This window comes from Artemia sp. Qi Xiang Cuo, chromosome 4 (genome assembly GCF_049724085.1).
Source record: "Artemia sp. Qi Xiang Cuo chromosome 4, ASM4972408v1, whole genome shotgun sequence".
Classification (NCBI taxonomy): Eukaryota; Metazoa; Arthropoda; class Branchiopoda; order Anostraca; family Artemiidae; genus Artemia; species Artemia sp. Qi Xiang Cuo.
This window is the reverse complement of record NC_142797.1, coordinates 82,411,358-82,437,958: the sequence shown is the minus strand read 5'-3', so window position 1 is coordinate 82,437,958 and position 26,601 is coordinate 82,411,358. Positions and strand designations below refer to the sequence as shown.

Here is a 26,601-nt window from a genome sequence, read left to right as displayed (position 1 = left end):
TGATTGAAGCTATGGACATTTTTTTACATTGTTGTCATCGAAATTTTTTTCATTGTTACATCGTTGTCAACGATTGTTTATTTAAGTTATGTTCGTTTTGGGTTTCATGTATGCTTTAATAGCAAAAGATTTTTGTTCGTTCTAAGCTTGATTTGCAAATTCAGTTGAAGATTTACTCGTTTTAATATTTATTTATTTATTTATTAGCACATGTCGCATGTTTTTCTCCTATGACTGTTTATTTAATTTCTGATCGTTTTGAGTCTCATTTATTCTTGGGAATAGTAATTCCTGGTCCTTTTTTGGTTTGAAGTATTGTAGGCTTTTATTGATTCTAATCTTAAGTCTAATATGGGCTTTTCTTTTTTTTGAAAAAAAAATCTTTTTCGGAAAGATCTTTATATTTTTTTTTGTTCGTTTTTGATTGCCAAAGTTTCATGTTTTTAAAAATTCCCTATTTCAATTTTGGTTTTTATGTATGTATGAATACTATCCATGATAGTATTCCAATGAGTAATTTAGTTTGGATTAAAATATCGTTCCTTTTTTTGGAGGGGGGGGGGGCGTTTGAGGGCCAGGAATTAGCTCCCATAAGTTTTGGAATAAAATATCACTAATAATTTTTTTCGGGGGGGGGGGATGTACGAAGTAAGCTTCAACATATAACAGAAGTAGGCATCAATTAAAGCCAATTGTTTTCTACATAAATATCTTGTCCTTTCGTTGGAAGTTACAGCTGCTTTTGTTACCACAAAAGTAACTTCAGTTCTTTTGTGGTTTCATGAAGGTAGCTGCCAATTGTATATATGTAAGTAATTGTATATTATATATTTTATGTTAGCCTATTTTAGTTTTATTTATATTTTTTAATTTTAGGTTCTAGTTTGTTGTTAATGTTTTTTTTTTCTACGTTGAAGACGCCTTTTTGTATACGGGCGAAGTATTCGTTTGATTTTTTTTTTGTTCTCTTCGCTTTCATTTACTGGCCATTGACCCGTTTTTTGTCTTTATATTCATTCCTTTGTTTTTGTCATGGCTGGCCAGTTTGGCTTTAGATCTTTTATTCTAAGGTGTCTTAGAGAGTCTAGTCGAAAAAAAAAATTTAAGAAGAAACGTAAACCTTGACTGCTACAACGCCATCTAGCAAGACGAGGCTAATAGCTGACATTAAATCAGTCTTAACTTTTTTATTATATATATCTAATGCATAACAACAAATGAGAATATAACATTACGATAATTTAATAAATATAAAACTTTTAATAATTTACTAGAAGTGGCCAAAGAGTAATGTTGCTTCATGACTTTCTTACACACATATTACACACACTTTCTTACACATATATATGTTTATAGCAGTGTTGTAACATACGCTTTAATTTGTATAACGCGACACTGTGAACTGAAGTTGAATCCCTGAAATTAATTCAGTCTGGCTTTTATTGTCATTATTTATACCTATTGTGTAATAAGAATCAAGAATGTATGCAGAACTTAAGGTTACTGAAGAAGTAAACGTCTTTGCATTGGTCAGTTTTCTGAGGTCGTTACTTGTATACGAAATACTAGAAAAGCCCCTAAGATTCAAATAATCTCCTTCTTCTCGATAGGCACTTATTGATATAGACTCTATCGGCGTTAAGTCTTTATTAAGTGCCTTAGCTTCTACAGTACTAACAAAAAGCTGATTGACAGTACTTCCAAGTATTGGGAATGTTGCGTTGTTGCCGCTGCGAAGAAAAGAAAATTCAACTGGAAAGTCAAAACTATCTAAGTAGATATTCAGCTTCTGTGTTTCAATCATTTTCTTACTGATCAGTTCTTGTATTGTCTGCATAGAACTGGAAAAGCTGGATGTACTCGACCAAGGAGTGAGGTCTGTAAGTTTTTCCAATGCTCTGGAATCTGAAAAATAAGGTATTAACTGCTGTCCAATACTTTGAATTTTACGGCGCAGCTCTTTTCCTATGTCCATAAGAACGAAAATACATTTCTCAACAAAATTGTCTAAGAATTTCACCACATTTGGTTGATTCATTGGTGGATGCTGCTTAATTGATTTGAACACTTGGACTTTTTCACGGAAAGATTTCACAATTTCTTCTATGTAATTAGAATCTCTTATCACAAGTTGTAATTTATTTTTCGCCTGTACATGACTGCTCATGGAATGAAGGATATGGACAGAACGATTTGCCATCGTTGTACCGAGTAAAGTGTATAAGAAAGAACGTAGCTTGTAATATTCAGAATAAGTTTCGATATTTTGTACTGAAAGTGTCCTGTTTAGATCAGTTATTTTAAAATAGTGCATATAATTTCTTAAGTGATAGCCGTCTGAAAAAAAATTCTTTAACGTGCATTTTGGCATAGCTTCCAGAATTTGTTCGATTTTTTGCACGACCTTCACTTTATTCTCGAAAAACATATTTAAAACTGATATATTGTAAAATAATAAACTGCAATTTTTCAGCTCTGGGTATTCTATCCTCACATTGGAGTCTAATGTCAAAATTCCTGAATTTTGCCAGGTTCTTTCAATAAATTTTTTTGCTGCATGGTAAATTTCACTCAGATCAAGTTTTTCTTCGTTAAATGCTTCGGCTAAAGTTACGATTGAAATAATGGTGGAAATGGCTTTGTCAAGGTGCTCTGTGACTGTTTTTGGATCAGCCACGATGTTTCTCTCCCTTAAATAAAAATTGTTTGAAGTTTCTTCGATAGCAATGCGCGCCATTTTAACGTCTTTACTGTTTAATACCAAATCGTTTTGTTGGTTTGCACTTAACTGCTTGAAATTGTTTTCTAGAGTTTGAAGGCTTTTTTGTTCTTTCTCGAAAAGGGTGATAATGTTGGTTAATAATTTACCTTCTGTTTGAATCAAGTTCATGATAGCGGATGAGTGATTTTGCTGTTTGTAGAGTAAAGACACGTTTGATATAACTTCTTTTTGAATTTGAAAAAAGCCAAGTAAATCCTGAGAAAATTCTATTGACTTCAAACCATTTCCATTTGACATGTATGTTGGTTCTATTTTGGTTTTAAGTTTGCTTAATATTACAAACAAAGTTCTTTCTTCACTAATATTTTTGAATCTTATTGTCTTTACAGGATCTCCAAGTGGCCCTTGAGCACCATTAGGACCGTTTTCGCCCTTAAGACCGTCGTTTTCTTTGCCGTTGATTCTTTCAGATGTACTGACTCCGCTACTTGTCATTCTTTCACCAGAGTTTTCATGCCAATCCCAGACTCGAGTATATGTAACGGCCAACGACTTTCGATTTCCCCCAATACCTCCTTCTCCTCCACCTCCCCCAAGACCTCCTGGACCACCAACTCCGCCTTTTCCTGAAAGCTTAAAATGCTTTCGGTAAAGACCATTCATTTCTACAGTGAGGCTACCTGCTTTACCGCCTGCACCGCCTGGCGCACCGCTAGTTCCAGAAGCACCCTTCGCACCTGATGTCATTCCTACAGAAATATGATTATAGTGTTGAACATAGTTCACAGTGCGACCACAAACATATGATTTCTTCCTCCTATACCACCTTTTTCGTTTCCGGCAGTGATGCTCTATAACATTTTTTTGGATAAGACCACTATTTGGTATAGAATCATAATGTGCTTTATTATAAAAATGAGATTGTATGCTTCCATGGACTCCATTGGATCCTTTACCTCCTAAGACTCCGTCACCTCCAGCCCCACCTGGCCCTCCATTAGCAACTACTTCGAGTACTCCTCCAGTAATGAATGAATGTATACGGATCTCCACAAAGCCCGCATCAACTCCTTTAAAACCAGGTACTTGTGGTGTAGCTTTGACGGGGGCTGAAGGTTCAACTAACTTAATACTTGCACCCTTTGAATTTACGTCCAAATTTACTGTATCTACCCTAAGGCGCCTCAAGTTTGTTGAAGAATGCCCGTAAACCAGTGCATTCATACATAAAATATTCAGTTCCTCGACGTTTTCTGGAACCTTTGAAAGAATGCTAGGAAGGTCACAATCTTCGTCGAATACTCTCATTTGACTGTCGAAAAGTTCAACTTTACTAAGAATGTTCATGAAATCAAATTTTGTGTTAAGTTTACCCGAGTCTTTTTCAAATTTATTGCGCTTTAGACTAACTTTCAAAAACCTATTTGCTGAGGAAACAGCTACAGGAAGAAGTTGATCATAAGTTAAATCTCTATCGATTGTGCAATCAATTATTCTGTTAACCGGGGGAACGAAAGGTAGAAATAAATAATCTTTAACCAAGTTTATCAATTCCTCTGGATTCTGCTTTTGTGCTTCTTCACTTACTTCTGTTTCAACATCTGCAGCAATGCTAATGAGTTTTTCTCTTTTCCCCATTGTGGTATAGCTATATCTACTTCTGGCATAACGACAGTAATTAAGATTATCATAAACCCTTTTTAATGCAGCATCAATATAGATATTCACATCACTAGCTAGGTCGGCTGGAAGAGATTTTAACTTTAGTTTGACTTTACTTTCAAAGCTGTTCACATTGTCTTTTATACATCTGTGAGTGCTTGGTGGAATATTGGCGCAAAAATTAGAGAATTTTTTGGTATCATCAAAAGTGTCTTCGAGTGTCCTGCTAAGGACAGAAAATAAAGACATACGAATAGATTCCAACAGTCTTTGATTAAAAGCTTTCCATTCAGCTTCTAGGTCTTCAGAAGTATACGCACTGGCAAATATATATTTTCTCATCAACTCAAAGTCTTTAAATAGTACGGCTGTCCCTGCGAGATGATCTTCAATATCCCTTTTTCTTTCAATCACTGACAGTTGTTTTGTAAAATTTAGTTCAAATTGAAATAAATTTTGTTTAAGCTCAGCAATTAGAAGTGCACTTTTGAAATCATTTCTAGTGAATTCAGATCCTCTATTTGAAACGTTTATAACTTTTTCAATAAGCTCTTGTATTGAAACCGGACCTATGGGTATACCTGAAACCATACGTCTTACATGAGACGTAGTAAGTATCAAATTTACGATTTTGAGCAAGCTAGTTATGAACTTTCCTCCATCAGGATCTTTTAGATAATCATACTTAACGGACGTGGCGTTTGACGGAAGATTAAGATACGGGAATCCTATTACTTGTAGGGACTGAAAACATTCTTTGAGGTTTTTTCTGATATAATTTCTTGCAAGTGAAAAATTGTCTTCAGTGTCTAATTCGTCTTCAACAAGTTCGTCAGTCAATTCTTCATCTGACTCGTCACCTTGCATTTTGTTAATAACTACTATTAAATGAGCAGCTTTAAAATCTTCACACGTTGACTCATCCTGGATCTTATTAGCTAAATTCAAGTACTTATCCAATTTCTTCAGTTCTTCATCAACCCTTAAAGAGTCAGTTGTTATCCAGATTATAACACTTGAAACAAGTAAGGGTGGTACCGACGCTACAAGGTCGATATCTTCACCTCGAACACCCATACCCTCACTGTCAGTTATTATCAAGGGTATATTGCTATGATTTGAAAAGTCAATTTTATCTTTGTATTGATGTTTTAAGGTAGGTACATATTCTGAAAATGGAATAATAGGGGACATATCAATACCTATGGTGGTAGTTCTTGTGCTTCTCCGTCCAGATTCGAACATCTCCTCTTTCCCAGAAAGTAAAGAAGCGATGGTCGATTTTCCCGACCCACGCAATCCCAGGACAGATATAACCATGGGGGACTCTTCAAAGCTTCTCAACTGTCGTAAGCGCTTCCTTCCATCTGTGTGAAGGATAGCAATAGTTTTCTCGACTGTACTTGACCCAGCTGCAAGTTTTCTTACAGAAAGAACAACGCTGTTTCTGTTTTCTATTTTGATGAGTTTCAATTCTTCGTCTGTGGTATTAAACAGCCAGGAACTAGATTGGCAGGATACATATTTGGACTCTTTCAAATCTGAAGGATTCAAAGGTTGAAATAAGGAGACATAGATTGAACTATCGCATTCCGATTTCAGAATGATGTGTTTTGGCGGGATATTTGTTTCATATGTAGCAAATTCCCCCTTGGGGAGAACCAGTTCAGCCTTTCTTCGTCGAATATTCACTTGAAATAGAATTAAACTTTAAAATATATTTTAATTTATTTACCCTTCCTGCTATTTTGGTGGATATTAGTACACTAATCCTGGTCTACGCAGTAGCATAGACTTAAGAAAGATCATTTTGTCTCGCAGATTTATCTATTTTTGTTTGGTTATTTTCCAAGAATAATCACGTAGAATAAATGAATCTAGCAACATGGGAGAGGGCTTAATCGATCGGAAATTCTTTGATCTATTGATTTTTAAAGTGACGAAGTAGATTGAAGTTTCCAGACCGCCCTCTCTTTTCTGTCTCAATGTGAGTCCAAGGTTCCACTCATGATATTCAATGTCTTTTGAGATAACCGTTTAAATTAAAATTGCTGAGCTCCCTTTGAAATACATACCCAGGGCCAACGTGGTGCGGGCACCAATAGGGACAAATTAGTGACGGATATAGAGTGGAGACAAAAAAATAGTTTAGGAGAGAGTTTGATACCCATAATGGCCAGAGGTTGATATCCCTTTTTTGTGGGGCTTGAGAAGGAATCCATAGAAATACAAATGGTAAATCGTAGCAATAGAACTGGTTGTAAAAGCGAGAGAAATGGTGATAAAATTTGTGGAACTAAATGAGATAAACTTGAGTTAAGTGACAGCGTTGGTGCCAAGATCACTGCTGGTTTTGCAAGTATCATTAAAGATCAATTATTTCTGTGAATATGCTGGGTTCCACGAGCCAAAAATTTATGGCTGCAGAGCTTCGAGACACGCTTTGTGATACCTCAGTAAAATTGAGACTTACCCTTCACTATCTTTAAAATCGCACACGATTGGTTGATATTCTCTAAATTTTCAAGATATTTACTGGTTTTAATTTTCCCAAAATGTTTTTGAACTGTTACTCGCTTAAAGAGTTAGTTGCACATTTTAAGTCTTGATATAGAATTATTTGCATATCCTTTGAAGCTCCCTAAAATAGTTTACTTTTAGAAATAATTGGTTACTAACCGTAGTCATAAAAACATATTTTGTAGGAAAATGTCTAAAAATGCTTTTTGTGTCATAATTCAAACCAGAGGGTGCCATATGCTAGCCTTTGAGTGCTGCAGTCTGGGAATTGCCATGGAAGATTACAATCTAACAATGAAATGGCAAGTTTCCGCTGTTCAATAAAAAAATATTCATTTTTAGTTTATAAAGTTACTTTTGTAGACGAATGTCTGAAAATACTTTCGGTGTGATAATTTGTGCCAGAGGATGTCATAGTAAGGTACCGTGGCGTGAATTGACATGGTATATCATGTTGAGGTTGCCTTGTGAAAACAGAAACCAATCGACTTAATGCATGATTTTTAACAAGCAAATATCTGGAAAATATCTTAGGAGTGATGAATGGGTACTAGAGGGTACCAGAGGGCCATTCATAGTGTGGCACGGTGGCGTCAATTGAGATGGTGCTTCGCAGAAGGTTGGCTTGAGAAAACATAAACCAATGGACTTAATGCATGATTTTTATCACGAAAATATCTGAAAAATGCCTTAGGAATAATGAAGGGGTGCTAGAGGGTGCCAAAGGGCCAGTCATAGTGTGGTGCGGTACCGTGAATTGGCATGGTGTATCACGGAGGGTTGGCTTGCGAAAGCATGAACCAATGGATTTAATGCATGCTTTTTAACAAGAAAACATCTGGAAAATATATACGGAATAATGAGGGGGTGCAAAAGGGTACCAGACCGCCAGTCATAGTGTGGCACGGTAGCGTAAATTGAGGTGGTATATCACGGAGGGTTGGCTTAAGAAAACATTAACAAATGGATTTAAAGCTTAACTTTTAAGAAGAAAATATCTGGAAAATGTCTAAAGATTGATGACGGGGTTCTAGAGGGTGCTAGAGGGCCAGTCATAGTGTGGCACGGTGTCACGAGTTTAAATGGTGTATTAAAGAGGGTTCGGCTTGCGAAAACATGAACGAATGGATTTCATGCATGATTTTTAACAATAAAATATCTGAAAAATGTCTTGGGGATTATAAAGGGGTGCTTGAGAGTACCAGAGGGTCATCATAGTGTGGCACGATACCGTGAATTGAGATGGTTTATCTTGGAGGGTTGGCTTTTTAAAACATGAACCAATGGATTTAAATCATGATTTTTAACAAGAAAATATCTGAGAAATGTCTTATGAACGATGAGGGGGTCCTAGATGGTGCCAGAGGCCAAGTCATAGTGGGGCACGATGGCGTAAATTTGGATGGTGTTTCACGTTGAGGGTGGCTTGTGAAAACACGAACAATTGGACTTAAAGTACATTTCTTATCATGAAAATATCGGAAAAAATGCCTTTGGAATGACAAGAGTTCCAGAGGGTGCCGTGTGCCATCCATAGTGCGACACGGTGACGTTAATTGCTTGGACTAACGTGTTCTACGGCTTAAGGTTAAGGTGGGAAGTGTTAAAATAATTTTTTGGCAGAGGGGGACAGAAATCTAACATTCAGTAAAAGAAACGAAACATTTTCATTAGGACCTCTCAGAAACAACTCTTAATATGGCTTAAATTTATTCCCAATAACAACTCTCATCCTCTGGAATTGCTTGCTAGGGCAAGTTTACCATATATCGCCACGGTGACGTGAATATACATAGTCTTGGTTCAATGAAACGTGGCATTTTGATTAGGACCTATGGGATAGAACTCTTAAAATGGCTTAAATTTATCTCTAATAACAACCCTCCACCCTCCCCCCTGGAATTGCTTGCTAGGACCCCCAGCTCTCTTTAATTCACGCTTGTTTTTGCTTATATTTAATCTAAAGGTTTTTTTTCTGACCCTCGTAGATTTTTTAAGTAATCAAAGCAAAATCACTTTCTACTATGTAACATTTACATGACTAAACAAACCTATTACGAAACAACCAAAGAAATCCTGATTTGGCGGGCCCATGAGGGCTTTTTCCTGGCCCTTGTTGGTTTTCAAGTAATTAACACATGCATCGCTTAGAAAAACCTCCCTGTTACGTAACTTGCATCTGCATCACTTAGAAAAAATTCGCTATGACGTAACATGCACCTGCATCTCATAGAAAACATTCACTATTACGTAAAATACACCTGCATCTCTTTGAAAAGATTCCCTAGTACGTGTGTGTACTATGCCGTTACAGTTGCGCTGTTTCGTAAGACACAGGTGTGCGCAGTAGCATCTTGAGGGGCTAGTAGCTCCATTTGTACACCCCCTATGAGTCGGTTTACACGAATAGAGGGGGTACAAACAAACACTGTTGGCAATTCTTAGGAGCGTATGATTAACTGTAGAAGCTAGAAAGGGTTAATTTGAATGTAGAAAAAACTTGAAATAGCTGTTAAACGTCAAAATAAGTATACAACTAAATACGAAACTTATAAGACACAAAAGTCTGACAAAGCTATTTTTTAAATGAAATCAAACTATAAATTTAAACTTTTGCCTCTAAGTTCTGAATCTCCTGCTCAAAATGTATCAAACATTTTTTCTATACATATCCCATCTTGTAGAAGAAATTTTACGGTAATGTTATTAGCGCTTTTCTGTTAGCTCGCAAAAACTCGTTCACTAATAAAAACTTAAAAAATTTTGATGCCAATAGAATTGGCTTATTGGCATATATCAAACGAATGGCCTTTTTATGTTGATTCCAAATATATAAATTTCATTAAGTTTAGTCTTACCCATCAAAAGCTACCAGCCTGAGAAAATTTGTCTGATTTTCGAAAAAAGGGGGAAAGACCCTCTAGAAGCCATAGAATATGAAAATTACATAATCAGATTCAACGTATCAAAGAACCCTACTATAAAAGTTTCAGGCTTATGTCAGGAAAATGTGGAATTTTGTTATTTTTGGCAGAAGAAAGATGCGGATGTGGGTTTATTTGTTTTGGACGGCAACTAGGCCTCTTCCCGCGCCAATTTTTTTCCCAAAATCATCCGATCAAAATTTTAGATAATTATTTTGTTCAGCATAGTTGAATGGCCCTATAATTATGTCTTTGGAGATAAAATGACCCCCTACAGCCCCTGAGGAAAGGTTTTTAAGTTATAAAATTTGTCCATTTTTTGTATATAGTATTGGTTAATGCGAAGTATGCATACATTTTTCGAGTGGGGACGGGAGGATGAATTTTCTATTGGGGGGATTTTTCACGGGGAGAATTTTCCATGGAGAGACAAGTTTCTAGGGGGTGAACTTTTCAGGAAAAATTTTACACTGGGTGAATTTGCCAGAATTCCTGTATGAAATTCCTTTATAGTCTTGCTTTCTCTTTACCGATTCAATTTTACGCATGGGGACGTTAAAGGTGATTTCCCAGGGTAAGTTTTCGCCAGGATTGAACTGTCCAAAGGATTTCCACGGGGAGTGGGATTTTGTAGTGAATGTGGAGCCAGATATCCTGGCGTTATTAAAAAACGATCAGAAATTAAATGAAAAACAAGTTTGTTCAACTGAAAGTAAGGAGCAACATTAAAACTTAAAACGACAAGAAATTATTACGTATATGAGGGTGGTTACCCCCTCCAAAACACCTCACTTCTTATGCTAAAGTTTAAATCTTGTCCTAATTCTTTAAAAAATGACTCCTGAAACACAAGGGTCGTTAAATTAAAACAATAAGCAACCTTTTTTTAAAATGCAGAAAAACTGTAACTTTAAGAGCAAGGTGTTGAGGAGGGAACAACCCCCTTCATATAAGTAATAATATATGTTCGTTTTAAGTTTTAATGGGGCTCCTTACTTAAGTTGAAAGAATTTGTTTTTTTATTATTTAAGGAAGCTTAGGGACAATAGTTTTTCTAAATATACCTATACAAAATTACATATCTGTAAACAATCAAATCTTTTTTAAAGTGACAATTAGGTAAATATAATCACTCTTGGAAAAAATTAAATGATAACAAAACACGAAAAACGTATCCGTTCAGGGGGAAATTAAGAAATTCCCAGCATTCCATTCAGGGGAAACATTTCTGATAATAGTAGCTTCATATATCAGCTCCTGGGTACTCTTGCAATGCAAGCAAAAGTTGACGGAATATTCTTACCGGAAATGCCCTTTATTAAGTTGTTTTCCTTGTGTTTTCTACAATTATACGAACTTTCTTGTGTACTAATAACTGCACTAATTACTAATAAACAAATACATATTTAGGATCACCCTCAAAAGCTGATTCTTTGATTTAATGTTTCAATAGTTAGGCTCATATACTTTCGTTATTGACAAGGATCATTATTTACTTACCATTCATTACTATGAACAATTTGATTTTTTTTTTGTTACTCCAACCAAATCAGAGGCAACGCTATAGCGTTTCCCACAGTAAAGGCCATACGACTCCAATACTTTATTATTATTTATTATTTTTTTCCCAGAGGCACTTCATATGGAAGGGGTGGTCGCATAGACTTCAAAGGGGGCCCAACCAACTGGAAATCGAGAGTTCTAGTGCCCTTTTTAATGGTCAAAAGTGATAGGAAGGCAACTAACACCCCTTCCACGCCCACCATTTCACCAAATACATCCAATCAAAATTTTGAGATAGCCATTTTGTTCTACATAGTTGATTTCCAAATAAAAATTATGTTTTTGAGGAGAAAACTCCCCCCACAGTCCTCAGGGTAGGGCTTGTAAGTTATACCCTGGGGGCATGTAAGGTTTTTATAGAAAACTTTGTCGTAAAAACTTCAAAAAGGACTCATTCGATTGGAAATTAAAACGGCTAATGCCCTTTTTAATAGTCGAAAGTTATTGGAGGGCAACTAATCCCCCTCTCAAGCCCACCTTTTCCCCTAACACATCCAATCAAAATTTTGAGATAGCCATTTGTTCAACGTAGTTGAAAATTCTGGATATTAGGTCTGTGAGGATGACATACCCCCCACCCCACACAGACCACAGGGCAAGAGTTGTAAGTTATGCCCTGGAGGCATATAAGTTTTTCTTATAGAAAGCGTTGTTGTAGAAACTTCAAAAAGGGCAAATTCGATTGGAAATTTAAATGGCTAGTGCCCTTTTTAATAGTCGATAGTAATTGGAAGGCAAGTAACACCCCTTCCACGCCCACCATTTCCCCAAACAACTCCAATGAAAATTTTGAGATTTTGTTCAACATTTTGTTCAACGTAGTTGAAATATCTGAAAATTATATCTTTGAGCAGAACACACTCCCCTCACAGTCTTCAGGGCAAGGGCTGTAAATTATGCCTGGGGGGCATATATGGTTCTTATGGAAGGAATGCTCGTATAAGCTTCCGAGAGGGGTTATTTGATTGGAAATTGAAAGTTCTAGTTCACTTTTTAAGCGTCAAAAGATATTGGAGGGTAACCAGCCTTCCCACGTCCTTTTTTCCCAAATACATCCGATTAAAATTTGAAATAGCTATTTCGTTAAAAATAGTTCAAAGACCATATAACAAAGCTTCGGTGTCGACACAGCTCCCCAGGGCCTGGGGGCAGGCGTTATGCCCTGGGGGCATATATGGTTCTTATGGAAGAGATGCTCGTATAAACTTCAAAGAGGGCTCATTTGATTGGAAATTGAAAGTTCTAGTTCACTTTTTAAGAGTCAAAAGAGATTGAAGGGCATCTAGCCCCCCTCCTCCACACCATTTTTTCCTCAAATCCGATAAGAAATTTGAGATAAACATTTTTTAAAAAATGGTTCAAAGACCATATAACGAAAACTCTAGGGTCGACACAGCTTGCCAGGGTCCGAGGGCAGGCATTGTAAGTTATGCCCTGGGGGAATAAATGGTTTTTATGGAAGGGATGCTTGTAAAAACTTCATAAATGGCTCATTTGATTGGATATTGAAAGTTCTAGTTCATTTTTTGAGAGTTGAAAGAGATTGGAGGCCAACTAGCCCCCCCTTCCCCTTCACGCACTTTTTTCCCCAAATGCATCCGATAAATATTTTGAGATAGCCATTAAGTTAAAAATTGTTCAAAAGTTTGATAACAAAACTCAGGTGTCGACACAACCCTCCAGGGCCAGGGGGCAGGCGTTGTAAGGTATGTCCTGGGGCATATATGGTTCTTATGACAGGAATACTCGTATAAAATTCGGAGAGGGCTCATTTGATAGGAAACTAAAAGTTCGAGCTCACTTTTCAATAGTCAAAAGAGATCCGAGGGCAACAGCCCCCACGCCTTATTTTTTCAAACCTATCTGATGAAAATTCTGAGATAGACATTTTGTTAAAAGTAGTTCAAAGGTCGGATAAGAACAAATCCGGTGTCAATGCAACCCCCAGGGCCTGGGAGAAGGCGTTCTAAGTTATGCCCTAAAGGCATGTTTGGTTCTTATGAAAGGGATGCTTGTATAAACTTCATAGAGGGCTCATTTGATTGGAAATTGAAAGGTCTAGTTCACTTTATGAGAGTCAAGAGATCTAAGGGCAACTATCCCCCCTCACGCCCTTTTTTCTCGAAACCTATCCGCTAAAAATTTTGAGATAGCCAGTTTTTTGAAAATTGTTCAAAAATTAGATATCAAAAACTCTGCTGTTAGCACAGGCTCCCAGGGCCAGGGGGGTAGGCGTTGTAGGTGTTGTCCTGGAGGCGCATATGGTTCTTATGAAAGGGGTGCTCGTATAAACTTCGGAGAGGGCTCATTTGATTGGAAATTGAAAGTTCTAATTCACTTTTTAAGAGTCAAAAGATATTCAAGGGCATCTAGCCCCCCCCCCACAAACACCCTTTTTTCCCCAAGCCCAGCCGATAAAATTATTAAAATAGCCATTTCATTAAAATAGTTCATAGGTCAAATAAAAAAAAAAATCCTGTGTTGACGCAATTCTCCAGGGCCCGGAGGCAGATGTTGTAAGTAATGCTCTGGGGGCATATATAGTTCTTACGGAAGGGATGCCAATATAAACTTCGGAGAGAACTTATTTGACTGGAAATTGAAAGTTCTTGTTCTCTTTTTAAGAGTCAAAAGTGATCGGAGGGCAGCTAGCCCCCCCCACAATCCAATTTATTTTTCCCAGAGGCACCTCATATAGAAGTGGTCTTCGTATAAACTTCAAAGGGGGCTCATTCGATTGAAAATCGAGAGTTCTAGTGCTCTTTTTAAGATTATAAAGCGATCGGAGGGCAACTAGCCCCCCTAAGCCCTCTTTCCCCAAGTACATCTGATAAAAATTTGAGGTAGCCATTTTATTAAAAATAGTTCAAAGATCATATAGGAAAAACTCCTTTACGTATGACCAGTTTGTTAAAAATAGTTCAAAGGTCAAATATGAAAAACTCCTGTGTCGACGCAACCCCCCAGGGCCTGGGGCAGGCGTTGCAAGTATTGCTCTGGGGGCATATATGGTTCTTATAGCAGGTATGCACGTATAAACTTTGGAGAGGGCTGATTTGACTGGAAATTGAATGTTCTAGTTCACTTTTAAAGAGTCAAAAAATATCAGAGGGCAACTAGCTCCTCCCCCTCCATGCCCTTTTTTCCTCAAACCAATCTGATAAGACCTTTGAGATAGCCATTTTTTTCAAAAAAATAGTTCAAAGATAATATAATAAAAACTCCGGGGTCGACATAACCCCCCGGACCCGGAGGCAGGCGTTGTGAGTAATGCTCTGCGGGCATTCTTATGGAAAGGATGCTCGTATAAACTTCGGAGAGGGCTAATATGATTGGAAATTGAAAGTTCTTATTCACTTTTTAAGTATCAAAAGAGATCGGAGGGCAACTAGCCCCCCCCCCTCTCCACGTCCTATTTTCCTCAAACTTATCTGATAAGAAAGTTATGAGAGCCATTGTTTTCAAATAGCTCAAAGATCATATAACGAAAATTCCGGGGTCGACACAATCCTGCAGGGCCCAGGGTAGGCGTTGTAAGTTATGCCTGGAGGGCATATACAGCTGTTGTGGAAGGGATGCCCATATAAAATTCAGAGAGAGCTCATTTGATTGGGAATTGAAAGTCCTAGTTCAGTTTTTAAGAGTCAAAAGAAATCAGAGGACAACTATCCTCCCACGCCCATTTTCCCCCAAATGCATCCGATAAAAATTTTGTTAAAAATAGTTCAAAGGTCAGATAAAAAAAACAACTCAAATGTTGAAACAACCACCCAGGTGTCGGGGGCATGCTCAATTTTTAAGAGTCAAAAGAGATCGGAGGTCCCCTAGCGCCCCCACTCCTTTTTTCCCAAACCCATCCGATAAAAATTTTGAGATATCCATTTTTTTTTTAAAATCAGTTCAAAGGTCAAATAACAAGAACTCCGGTGTCGACACAGCCCCCCAGGGCCCGGAGGGCAGGCATTGTAAGCTATGTTCGGGGCTATATATGGTTCTTATGAAAGGGATGATCGTATAAACTTTAGAGAGCTCACTTGAATGGAAATTGAAAGTTCTAGTTCATTTTCTCGGAGTAAAAAAAGATCGGAGGGCAACAAGCCCCTCCCGCCCTCCACGCCTTTTGGTTTACCAGATGGAAAAACAAATCTGATAAAAATTTGAGGTGACCATTTTGTTAAAAATAGTTCAAACATCAGATATTGAAATTCCGGGGTCGAGACAACCCCCAGGGCACAGGGACAGGACTTGTAAGTTATACTCTAGGGATATATATGGTTCTCATAGAAGGGATGCTCGTATAAACTTCAGAGAGGGCTCATTTGATTGGAAATAGAAATTTATGGTTCACTTTTAAAGAGTCAAAAGAGACCGAAGGGCAATTAGCCCCCCACGCCCTTTTCCCCCAAGCTTATCTGATAAAAATTTTGAGATAGCCATTTTGTTAAAAATAGTTCAAACATCAGATAATAAAAACTCCGAGGTTGAAACAAACCCATTTTTCACTTTGATATTGTTACTTTGATACCAGTTTTGATACTTTGATGAACATTTTATTTTTCTTAAAAGTTTGATTTTGAAATAAAGAATGTTTAAAAACTTTAAATTTTTTGCAATCAAAAACGAAAAAAAATTAATTAAAAAAAAACATTCCGTAAAAGAAGTTTTTCAAAGAAAAATATATAGCATTTTAAACTAAGCTAAAGTGATACAAATACATTTTAAAGTTCATGCTCAAAACGAATATAAACTACTATTGAAGAATAAATGAAATCCAAAACGAACAGAAATTAAATAAACAATCATAGCAAATAACATACAACAAGCATTACTCGCAATCTTAAAGCGAGTAATGCTTAGATTGAATATGAAAATCAGGCTTAAAACGAAAAGAAATATTTTCCTATTGAAGCAAAAATGAAGCTTAAAACGAACAGAAATTAAATAAACAATCAATGCAAACAAACATACAATAGGTATTAATGTAAATGAATAAATAAATCTTAAAACGAATGAAACTTGAATTGAATATGCAAATCAAGCTTGAAACGAACAAAAACCACTTCAAACAAGAGTTCGGGTATCGCCTCCTTCTCTCACTGTAAAAGTCTAAAACCTACTGTTTTAGACTTTTTGTGCTTTACTGAAAACTACTATTTGTGCTTTACTACTACTACTACTACTAACAACTCATCGCAGCACCAAGCCGCCTGAGGCCAACACAGCTACGCACGCTCCTCCTCCACCCCAATCTATTCAAAGCCTCCCTTTTTACACCCGCCCACGAAGTTCCCATTTCCTTCAAATCTTTCTTTATGACGTCCTCCCAACCCAGACGGGGACGACCTGCTTTCCGTTTAGCCCTAGATGGTTGGCCGAAAAGAACAATCTTCGGCAATCTGTCATCCTTCATCCGAACAACATGCCCTAACCACCTCAACCTTTCTTTCATTATAGACCTAGAAAGCGGTATTGAACCACATTTTTCGTATAGCCTATTGTTTGAAATACGGTCAGTCAGCCGGGTACCCAGAACAATCCTTGAGCAATTTCTCTGGAAAACATCTAGCAAATCTTCATCCGCTTTTCGGAGCGTCCATGCTTCAGAGCCATATTTGACCACTGTCATCACTGCAGCTTCTAAGATTCTAATCTTGGTTTGCAGACTTATCTTCCTATTCTTCCAGACTTTTTTTATCTGTGAAAAAACACCCTGAGCCTTGGCTATTCTATTTTTAACATCTTCACTGCTCCCACCATCTTTACTAATAATACTACCAAGGTAAGTGAAGCTGACCACCTGAATCTTTTCATTACCCAACGTCACCTTTTCATCTTCACTTATTCCTAGCCTTAGTGACTTAGTCTTCCTAACATTAATTTTCAAACCAATAATAGCACCCTGAACTCGCAAAACCTCTATAACTTCATTCATTTTGCTCACACTTTCATCTAGGATGCTTAAATCATCAGCATAATCCAAGTCCAGGAGACTTTTTCCTTCCCATTTGATTCCGTGGTCTCCCATTGCCTTTCCTGTGCTCCTTAAAACAAAGTCCATCAAAATAATCCATATAAAGGGGATAGAACACAAGCCTGCTTAACTCCTGATTTAATACAAAACCAGCTGCTAACCTCATTTCCTACCTTAACCGCAGCAGTGCTATTCTCATACATAGCACTAATCACTTTAATGTATTTGTCTGGTATACCATACAAGGATAAAACCTTTACTAAAGCTCCTCTATAAACTGAATTAAATGCTTGCATATAATCTATAAAACTGAGGAACAAAGGTGCTTGAAAACTTAGGCACTTCTCAATTATTAGCCTAAGAGTGAAAATTTGGTCAACACATCCTCTATCTTTTCTAAAACCGCACTGCTCTTCTCTTAAAACTTTCTCTACGGCATCTCTCAGTCTAAAAAGGATCATATTACTAAGTAATTTACTACCTACAGAGACCAGACTAATGCCTCGATAATTACCACACTCACTTTTATCACCTTTCTTACTGAAAACTATATGTGTCTTGAGCAGTCTTGGAAAATATAAACAACATAAAATTGAATATTTCATGTATAGTGATATTAATTCTTAAAAGATCTATCAGTTCAAGAATTTATTTCACTGTAATTTTGTTTTAATTTTCAATGCTGTAAGAACTGGAAAAGAAAATATTTGTAATATAATTCGTTTTCAGTTAAGCGTCAATGACGCAGTAGGCTTTTGGTTTTTATTTACAGCTCATCAGTTCAAAATTTTACTTTTTAAAAATTAAAAATTTAAGTTTAAATTTTATTTTCAATATTAAGTAAAAAAGAAAATATTTGTAATGAAATTGGTTTTCAGTAAAACGCCAATGACGCCGTAGGTTTTAGACCTTTACAGTGAGAGAAGGAGGCGATACCCAAACACTTGTTTGTAGTGAACCCAAACACTTGTTTTATATTATTACTTGTTGTGTGTTATTTTCTATGATTGTTTATTTAGTTTCTGTTCGTTTTGAGTTTCATTTAATCTTTAATAGTAATTTCTGGTCGTTTTGAGTTCAAATTTAACAGGTATTTGTATCTGCTGAGATTAAGTTTAAAATGGCCTTTAGTTTTCTTTGAAAAACGTATTTTTCGGAAATTTTTTTAAAAATTAATTATATAAAAAAATGTTTATGGAAAACTGGAAAGGGGTTACTCAGTCATAAATTGGAACTTATATTTTCCTTATTGAGGGTCATAATCTATTGGCAGGCAGCCAACATTGGAGCAACACACATTTTTTCTACCGTTTTTCCCTATTCTGCTCTCTTTCCTTTGGTTTCCTTATACTTACTTTATCGTCCCAAATTACCAGGGGGATCATTGCCCCTCCCTGCCCTCCTGCTGGCGCCCAGGGAGATATCTAAAAGTCAACCCATTCAGTTTCTCCCTCTCTGCAATTTGAAAAGCTAACTTTTTAGCTGAAATGTTAGCTTATTGCATCTTCTTTTAAAGCGGAATCATATTTTCTTAAATATTTTAAATATTTTTAAATAATCATAATATTTTTTAAAATTTTTAAATATTTAAAAAAATATCAAAACCCGCAATTTCAATTTGCGGGACGCCAACTTTTCAATTGAACTACTAAAGTGGTACAGCCGTCCCCACGTAGCATGCTTTAAAAACTATTGGGTTTTCTATTATTCACATCCCTGGACATTTTTCTCTCTTATTGTGTATGAATATATACAATAATTGTATATGTGTATGAATTCCCTCCCAGATAGTGTTAAGGCGGCTGAACACCAGCATTTGTTTAAAAAAAAGTAAAGAGTTTTTTTAATAGGGGGGTGAGGAACCATGTTTCAGAGATTGGAAATATATGTTTTTATTTGTTTTCTTTTGTTATTATCTTCTTTTTTCCATTTTTTGTTTTCTTTCTTTTTTTCTTTTTTTCTTTTTTCTTTTTTTCTTTTTTCTTCTGTGTCTTATAGCCCAGGACTTTTAGGGTTTGACCCGGACAGAATTGCAATATAAACGAAAATGATACCAAAATGATCAGAAAAAAATTCTGTACAACATACTAAAAGTCCTCATAAATCCGAGTGGGCTGAGTACCCGAAAAACAGGGGAAAAGAAGGAAATGCGGGGGAAATTAGGAAAAATACCGAACATGCCCAGAAAATAGTTCAAAGTGAGTTTTCTGGGGCTTTCCCATACGCTGATCACGAAACTGACATCTAAAATTCAGTATAGAATAAAAGTACTACGAAAAACGGGGGGAACAGGGAGAAGAGGGGAAAATATTTAAAAATACAGGGTAGGGGTAGAAAGCACTTTGAAATATGTTTTCTGGGGTCTTTTTATCTGCTGATCCCAAAACTGACATCTAAAATGAAATGAGGAACATGAGCCCCGCCATAACGGGAGAAAAGGGGGAAAGAGGGGAAGAAAAGGGATAATTGAATTCAGGGGTAGAAATCAGTTTGAAATGTGTTTTCTGGGGTTTTCCTATCTGCTGATCACGAAACTGACACCTAAAATGAAGGAAAGAAAACGAGAGCCATGAAAACCAAACAAAACTGGAGGAAATAACGGAAAGGGGGACGGGAAGCCTGACTCCTGAGCCAGCTGCTAATGGCTAATAAGTGGGCCTATGGACAAAATAACTCGCTTAAGTATCAAACTTTTACTTTCTTGAATCACAGACATTTCTTACAACCATTTGAATTACTAAACATAAAGAAAACAACCGCTTGGCAGTGATCACAGTATAAAACTCCAGCTATTATAGGTAAAATTTGGACTTTCGAAAGCAATATCGTTGAATAAAAAACTAAAAAAACTTCAGTAACTATAGGTAAAAATCTGCACTTTTTAAGACAGTATAGTTGACTTGAAAAACACAGCATTGATATCACTTTTCGAGCTCCTCGTCTTCGGTAATCTCGTTGTCCCTGTTCAAACAGTTGATACCCTGACATTCTCCGCACGCGAACGTAAACGCTAATCCATTTTTCTTGCATCTGCATCGCGAGTTCTCGCAGCCTGTCTGACAGTTGCATCTCACGACACTCAAAAGAGTCTGAGGTGCGGGTAACAAATCGGTCATCACAGGTGAGTATTTATGGTCTCTGAGGACCCAACCCCAGTCAGCCGGGTCGAGGTCAGCTGGTTCCCCTTTCCGACGGGATACCTGGAGGCGCACTCGCTGGGAGTGGAATGAAGCTGCAGCTTCGGTTGGCGGAATCCTTTCAGGCTTAACAAACGCCGTAGTATTTGACGAAGAAACTTTTTCCAAGAAAATTTGATGTCGCAGCTTAGTGAGATCTTCGTTTGGTCGTGCTTTATACAAGCTGAGGAGAAGATATTCACCCGCTTTCACAATTTCATCTTTAGACGATGATTCATCCAGAAACACTTTGCATTTTTTTCTGAACACTTCGCTCTTCTTCAAAAGAGGTAGCACAGCTTGCTTTCCAAGTCCAAAAACTCGTGAGGTCGTGTAACATCCCAAGAGTGCGTCCCCTACCAGAAGTAGCCTGGATACTTCTCCCATTTTTTTTAACTTCGTTGAGGCACCAGAACCGTGTTATCGCTTCTTTTGCGTTCGTTGACGATTCGAAGTAAAGTGTTTTTGCATTAGGCGGGAGGTGATACAAGAGTAGAATAAGAAGGTCAGTGTCGTTGCCAAGAACTATTTTTTTAGAGTATTCTGCTTTCTTTACGGCAGTCTTCACGATTAGATAGTTAGCATCATCCTTCGTATGGACGACTTCAAATCCTTTGGCTCTGAGTTTTTCCCCAATGTAGCTTATAATTCACTGTTTGTTCTGAGAGTTGCTCAAAAACTCTTACTTCTTGTTCTGGAGCTTCATCTCTAAACTGAAATCGATCACTTGATGCGGGCTTCCCTTACACCGTCGGTTGTGGGTAGCATCTTTCGTGGTTGGACCAGCGCTGTATCCATCAAAGACAACAGTAGGGGAGGTACAGCGTCGAGTAACGAAACTAACATAGCTGTCACAGATTGAATCATAAGTATCACCAATCTTCCAAGGTAATTGCTGAAGCAGCCAACTAACCATGAATTCAGGCACCCAGGGAAAATAATGAATTAAACTTGGCTTAGTACTGAAAGAAGAGTTGCCGATACGCAAAATTATGCTTGACTTAACAAAAATCTCGTCGTACCTTGATTTATCCTGCTACCATGTCACATGTGTAAGCATCCACGCAGACTGGAGACTATTGGATCCGCTAGATTATGTTGACGAACCCACGCGCTTGTTGATAACGGCGAGGAATACGGAATAAAGTAATTTCAGTATCTTTCCATATTTCTTTCTCGAGTTTTTTTTTGCCTTTTCTGAACCTATGGGGTAGCCGAACCTCTATAGGTATTCTGTATTAACATTTGTAAACATTTCCACATGCTTTTTAGCCCTACCCTGTATATTTCCCTTTTTCCCCTCCCCCCCCCCATTTCCCCGTTTTATGTTAATCAATTTTTTTATATCATTTTAGTTCTCAATTTCGTAATCACCAGATAGGAATACCCCAGAAAATCTCTTTCAAACCGCTTTCTACCCCTACCATGTATTCTTCTCTTTTCTCCCCTCTTTCCCCTGTTCCCCCGTTTTCCGTAGTACTCTTTTTCTATACTGAATTTTAGATGTCAATTTCGTAATCAGCGTATGTGAAAACCTCAGAAAACTCACTTTAAACTATTTTCTGGGCATGTTCGGCATTTTTCCCATTTTCCCCCTTTTCCCCTGTTTTTCGGGTACTCGCCCCACTCGGATTTATGGGGACTTTGAGTATGTTGTACAGAATTTTTATCTGATCATTTTGGTACCATTTTCGTTTATATTGCAATTTTGTCCGGGTTCGACACTTTTTTGAGCTAAAAGTCCTGGACTATTATGTGAATGTTCATCAGTATGTGTGAAAATTCAGTTTAAAATTTACTTAGAAATTTAAAAGTTATTTTTTAAGTATGTTGAAAAAGTTTATGGTTACCGCCCAGTGCCAGTGCATTTATGTCTTCCCATGGGTGGTTACCTATTGATCACGTTTAACTAGGTCGTTTTAAAATAAATTAATCTAATCTAATCTAATAAACCAACATTAAGTATTATTTTGAACCGAGTAAAATAATCGAGTAAAAAATTAACTTTCACCCAACAATAAAATTTCAGAGTTAAAAGATTTAAAATTTCAAAAGAGTTAAAATTTCACCCAACATTCGGTGTTTTTATATTCATGACAGAGGGCTAATAGATTGTGTTAGATATACTATAAGATCACAAGGGATACATTAATGTAAACAAAATAGCAAGTGCTTGATGTTTTGTTGGTGTTCGGGCTCTGGATTAGCTCATTTTTGCTCTTAAACACTAGCTTATGAAAACAAATGAAAGCTAATAAAATATCATATCACCTTTGCACCTTCTGATAAATTGATTGGAGATCCCAGATCAATCCAATGAAGTCGATTTACATAATCAACAAGTTTTACAACATCTTGGGATTTATATGAAGCATCTTTGGAGAGTACAAGTTGTAGAAAACAAAAGACAAAGAATACAAGTAAAATGTTTAAAGTCATATTATCATTTGATTATGGAATATCACGCTAGAGGACCAAGTTTATGACTACATGATTTACTCCGTATTTAAAATGAAGTCCTGTGTTTTCCGACCAGTCGTTAAATCTGCAATGTCAACCTTGCCAAAAAATTAAATATGGGAAAAACCATTGTTTGTCACGTAAAGGTAATGAAATTAAATCCCAAAATGTTGCAGTGAGATTTCTAGTTTCCAAGAAAAACTACTTTTTGAATGGCAGGCTAGAACCTGTAAAATTTGTATTTTTATGCTATTATAGATAAAGTAGCTCCAAAGTTCTCTGGAAGGGAGGGGGACTGGTGGCCCGATCAATTCCTAATACGTTCCAAAAATTATTTCTGAAACTACACTAGTTAAGGATGAAAGAGCCCTTAAAGAGATTTGCTCAATCAGTTGACCAGAAAGGCAATAGTTGCATACTACTACTACTATTGCTGCTACTACTACTGATCCTGTTACTGCTACTACTACTACCACCACTACTACTTCTACTACAACTACTGTTTCTGTATAAACTACTGCCATGGCTGATGATGTTGAATTAAAAATTTGAAGAAATGTTGAGTGAAAAGTTGAACTAAATCTAGACATAAAGTAGATAAAGTATGCAAATTGTCAATAGGGTGTATCAGCAACATCTTTGGAACGGCATACCGTATCAAGATGAAACATCCCGATATCATAAGGGGATGTTCAACTGAGGAAAAGACAACATGCGCGTACTAATACTGATATAAATTTGACTATTATTACTCATGATGATTAAGGAAGCTGCTAAGCCTTATTTAGGTTGGGAAGGTATTATTAAGAGGATGCTAATCGCTCATTTTAAGACTAAAAAGTGCAGGGTAGGCTATTATTCATAGTAGTATACGCCCCCGTAGAACCGACTGACGGAGATAGTTGTGAATCAGATGAATTTTACTTACAGCTAGAGGAGTAGGCAGACAGGGTTCCAGATAGAAATATAGTGTTTTTATTAGGATATTTTAACGCCCAGGTCAGTAACACTAGTCTAGGTAAATTTGGTGTAGGAAAAGAAAAACAGTAATGGCTACAGACTACTCCGATTTTGCAGGTAAAATAATCTAGTTCCAGCCAATGTAGTATTTGGTCATAAAATGACCCATAAGTTAAAATGGTACTCACATGTTGGTAAGAAAGCCAACCTCATTGATGAAAAACCGAAGACATTGTATGACATTGTAGACCGAAGACTGTCAGGATCATTACACGATACTAGGGTATATAGGAGTGCTGTTATATAGGAGTGCTATGACGCTAGCAACGTCGTGGATAAAAATCGTTGCCGGCTGAGGTAAGACTTATTTATCTGTAAATTTTTTCTTACTGCTTATTCATGGGACGAAATAAAAGAAACCGTAAAGAAGTGTCATTTGAAGAGGACCAAAATGATTATTCGTAATCTTTACCTAAGGATGGAGAGACTTTGTCAATTTCGACGCTGGCTCGGAGCTTCTCTGAAATTCTAACTATAGTGAAAAACAATGGAAAAAAGCTTGACGGTATCACGGACCAGTTCAAATCTCTGGAAACCCGGGTCAAATTGCTAGAGGAAGCTCTATCTGGCGAATCGCGACAGTTTTTGGCAACCCAGACCCATGTTGCGGCTACTGAGAGTGTAATCACAGATTAGTGTTGTTACATCTGAGTCAACGTTTCTCCGTGAAGAAAATAATCAGTTAAAGAATCGGTTAATGCATTGCGAGTGTAGAATGAATGAGAAAAATGTGGTGGTTTGGAATGTACCTTGCGATGATAAAGAGGAAGCTAAAGTGATTTTCAAAACTGTTTTTGAAGAAGGACTAATTGTAAACAAGACCCCAGAATTTGCTGTTACAGAAGTGAAAAAATGAAGGTTTTCCATTTAAATCGCCAAGGTATTAGTACTTCATTTCAGTACCTGGAGGAAGTTCTGCAGACTGAAGGTTTACAGGTTTTGGCCCTGACTAAGACATGGTTGAAGTCTCATACGTCATCTCTGTTATATATTCCTAATTACCAACTGGTTTTAAAAACAGGGAACTGCACCAACATGGAGGTTTAGCGGCATATATCAAGAGTGATCTTAATGTCTTGCCAACGCCTTCCCTTACTAAACATAAGGAAATGGTGTTTGAGTCGATGTTTGTGCAAGTATCTAAGCTTAATTTTAAATGCGTTCTTGCTATTATTTATCGACCTCCGTCTAGTAGTCTCGTAGAATTTCTGAGTCTGTTAGAAGAGCAACTGGACCTGTTGAGTGGAACAAGACAGCCATGTTTTGTGTGTGGTGACTTCAACACTGATTTGAAAAGTCAGAGAGTTAATGAGTTTCTGGATATGATGCTTAGCTACGGGCTGAAGCATACTATAAACATCTGTACAAGAGTCACTGAGAATGCTGCGTCAATATTGGATAACATATTTGTGAATACTGAATATAAGCCACCTGCTGTTCTGGTAAATAGTGTTTCAGATCATTTTGGAGTAATGATAACAGTGCCGCAAGTCCTACAGTCGAATAAGGGACATCATTGTAACGTCATTAGGCCTATTATTGATTCTGAGGTTGTTGCCCGTTTTAAACTGGAAGTTGATAAGACTGAATTCAATTTCCTACAAGAGGAATGTGATATCAATCGGAAATTTGATAAATGGTACGACACATTAACAGGTTTACTTCAGAAGTGTGTTAAACCTAAAACAGTTTACAGATATCAATCAGCAAAGAAACCATGGGTTACTAAGAGTCTACTCTTAAGTATGAGAAGGCGAAACCACTTATATAAGGATTTGATCCAAAATAAAGGGACAACTACTAAGGATGATTATAAAGCATGTAATAACATGCTAAGCTGTCTCCTTCGGAAAGCTAAAGCGAATTACTTTGCTTTCAAATTTCAAAAGGCAGAGGGAAATCCAGGCAAGACTTGGAAACTTATCAAGTCTGTAATTAACCCTAGTCGGCCTCCTTCGGAGCTTTCGGATAGGGTGAATTGCAATTCAGTTTGTGAGCATTTCTCTAGTGTGGGCCATAATGCAGGATCCAGTATCCCAGTCCTGGCTGAAGATGGCAATTTTATACAATTCCTGCCAGATAGGAGCGAAGTGTCTGCTTATTTAAAGCCGGTTAAATTAATTAAGTTATGTGAAATGGTTAAAAATATGAAAAAAAGTGCAGTAGGATCGGATTTCATGACTGTAAAAGTTTTCCGTGCTATATATCCTATTGTTTCTTGTCAGTTGGCAATGCTAATAAATGAGTATTTTATGTCAGGTATTTCCCCCGATTGTCTGAAGATCGCGAAAGTGAAACCGCTTTTAAAAGGGGGTGACAGTGGGAATTTAGATAATTATAGGCCTATTTAGCTTCTTTCTGTTATTTCTAGAATAATAGAGGAGCCCGCAGAAAGTGATGGCTGGCGTTCCTCAAGGGTCAGTTTTGGAACCTCCTTTATTTTTTATTTATATCAATGATATTTGCTGGTGCATTGAAGATATAACGATTTCGGAGAAAGACGATCGCGGTTTCAGAGCTATAATTTCTAGAGTTACTGACGATACACATTTTACAGTTGCTGCGAGGATGGAAAGTGAACTT

General features: G+C 37.0%; 2 protein-coding genes across 2 annotated transcripts; one reads left to right on the top strand and one right to left on the bottom strand.

The window, feature by feature from the left end:
• Positions 1-1,178: 1,178 nt before the first annotated feature.
• LOC148953519 (uncharacterized) lies at positions 1,179-22,996 on the bottom strand. Its single transcript, XM_089088580.1, has 3 exons — positions 22,810-22,996; position 21,817; positions 1,179-6,075 (listed from the first exon to the last, which is right to left on the bottom strand). The coding sequence occupies exons 1-3, from the start codon at positions 22,975-22,977 to the stop codon at positions 1,376-1,378; spliced, it is 4,869 nt and encodes a 1,622-aa protein (XP_088944706.1). The 5' UTR covers positions 22,978-22,996; the 3' UTR covers positions 1,179-1,375.
• Positions 22,997-25,127: 2,131 nt separating this feature from the next.
• On the top strand, positions 25,128-26,369 carry LOC148953518 (uncharacterized). Its single transcript, XM_089087992.1, has one exon. It carries the CDS (start codon positions 25,128-25,130, stop codon positions 26,367-26,369), a length of 1,242 nt encoding a protein of 413 aa, XP_088944118.1.
• The last annotated feature ends 232 nt before the right edge of the window (positions 26,370-26,601 follow it).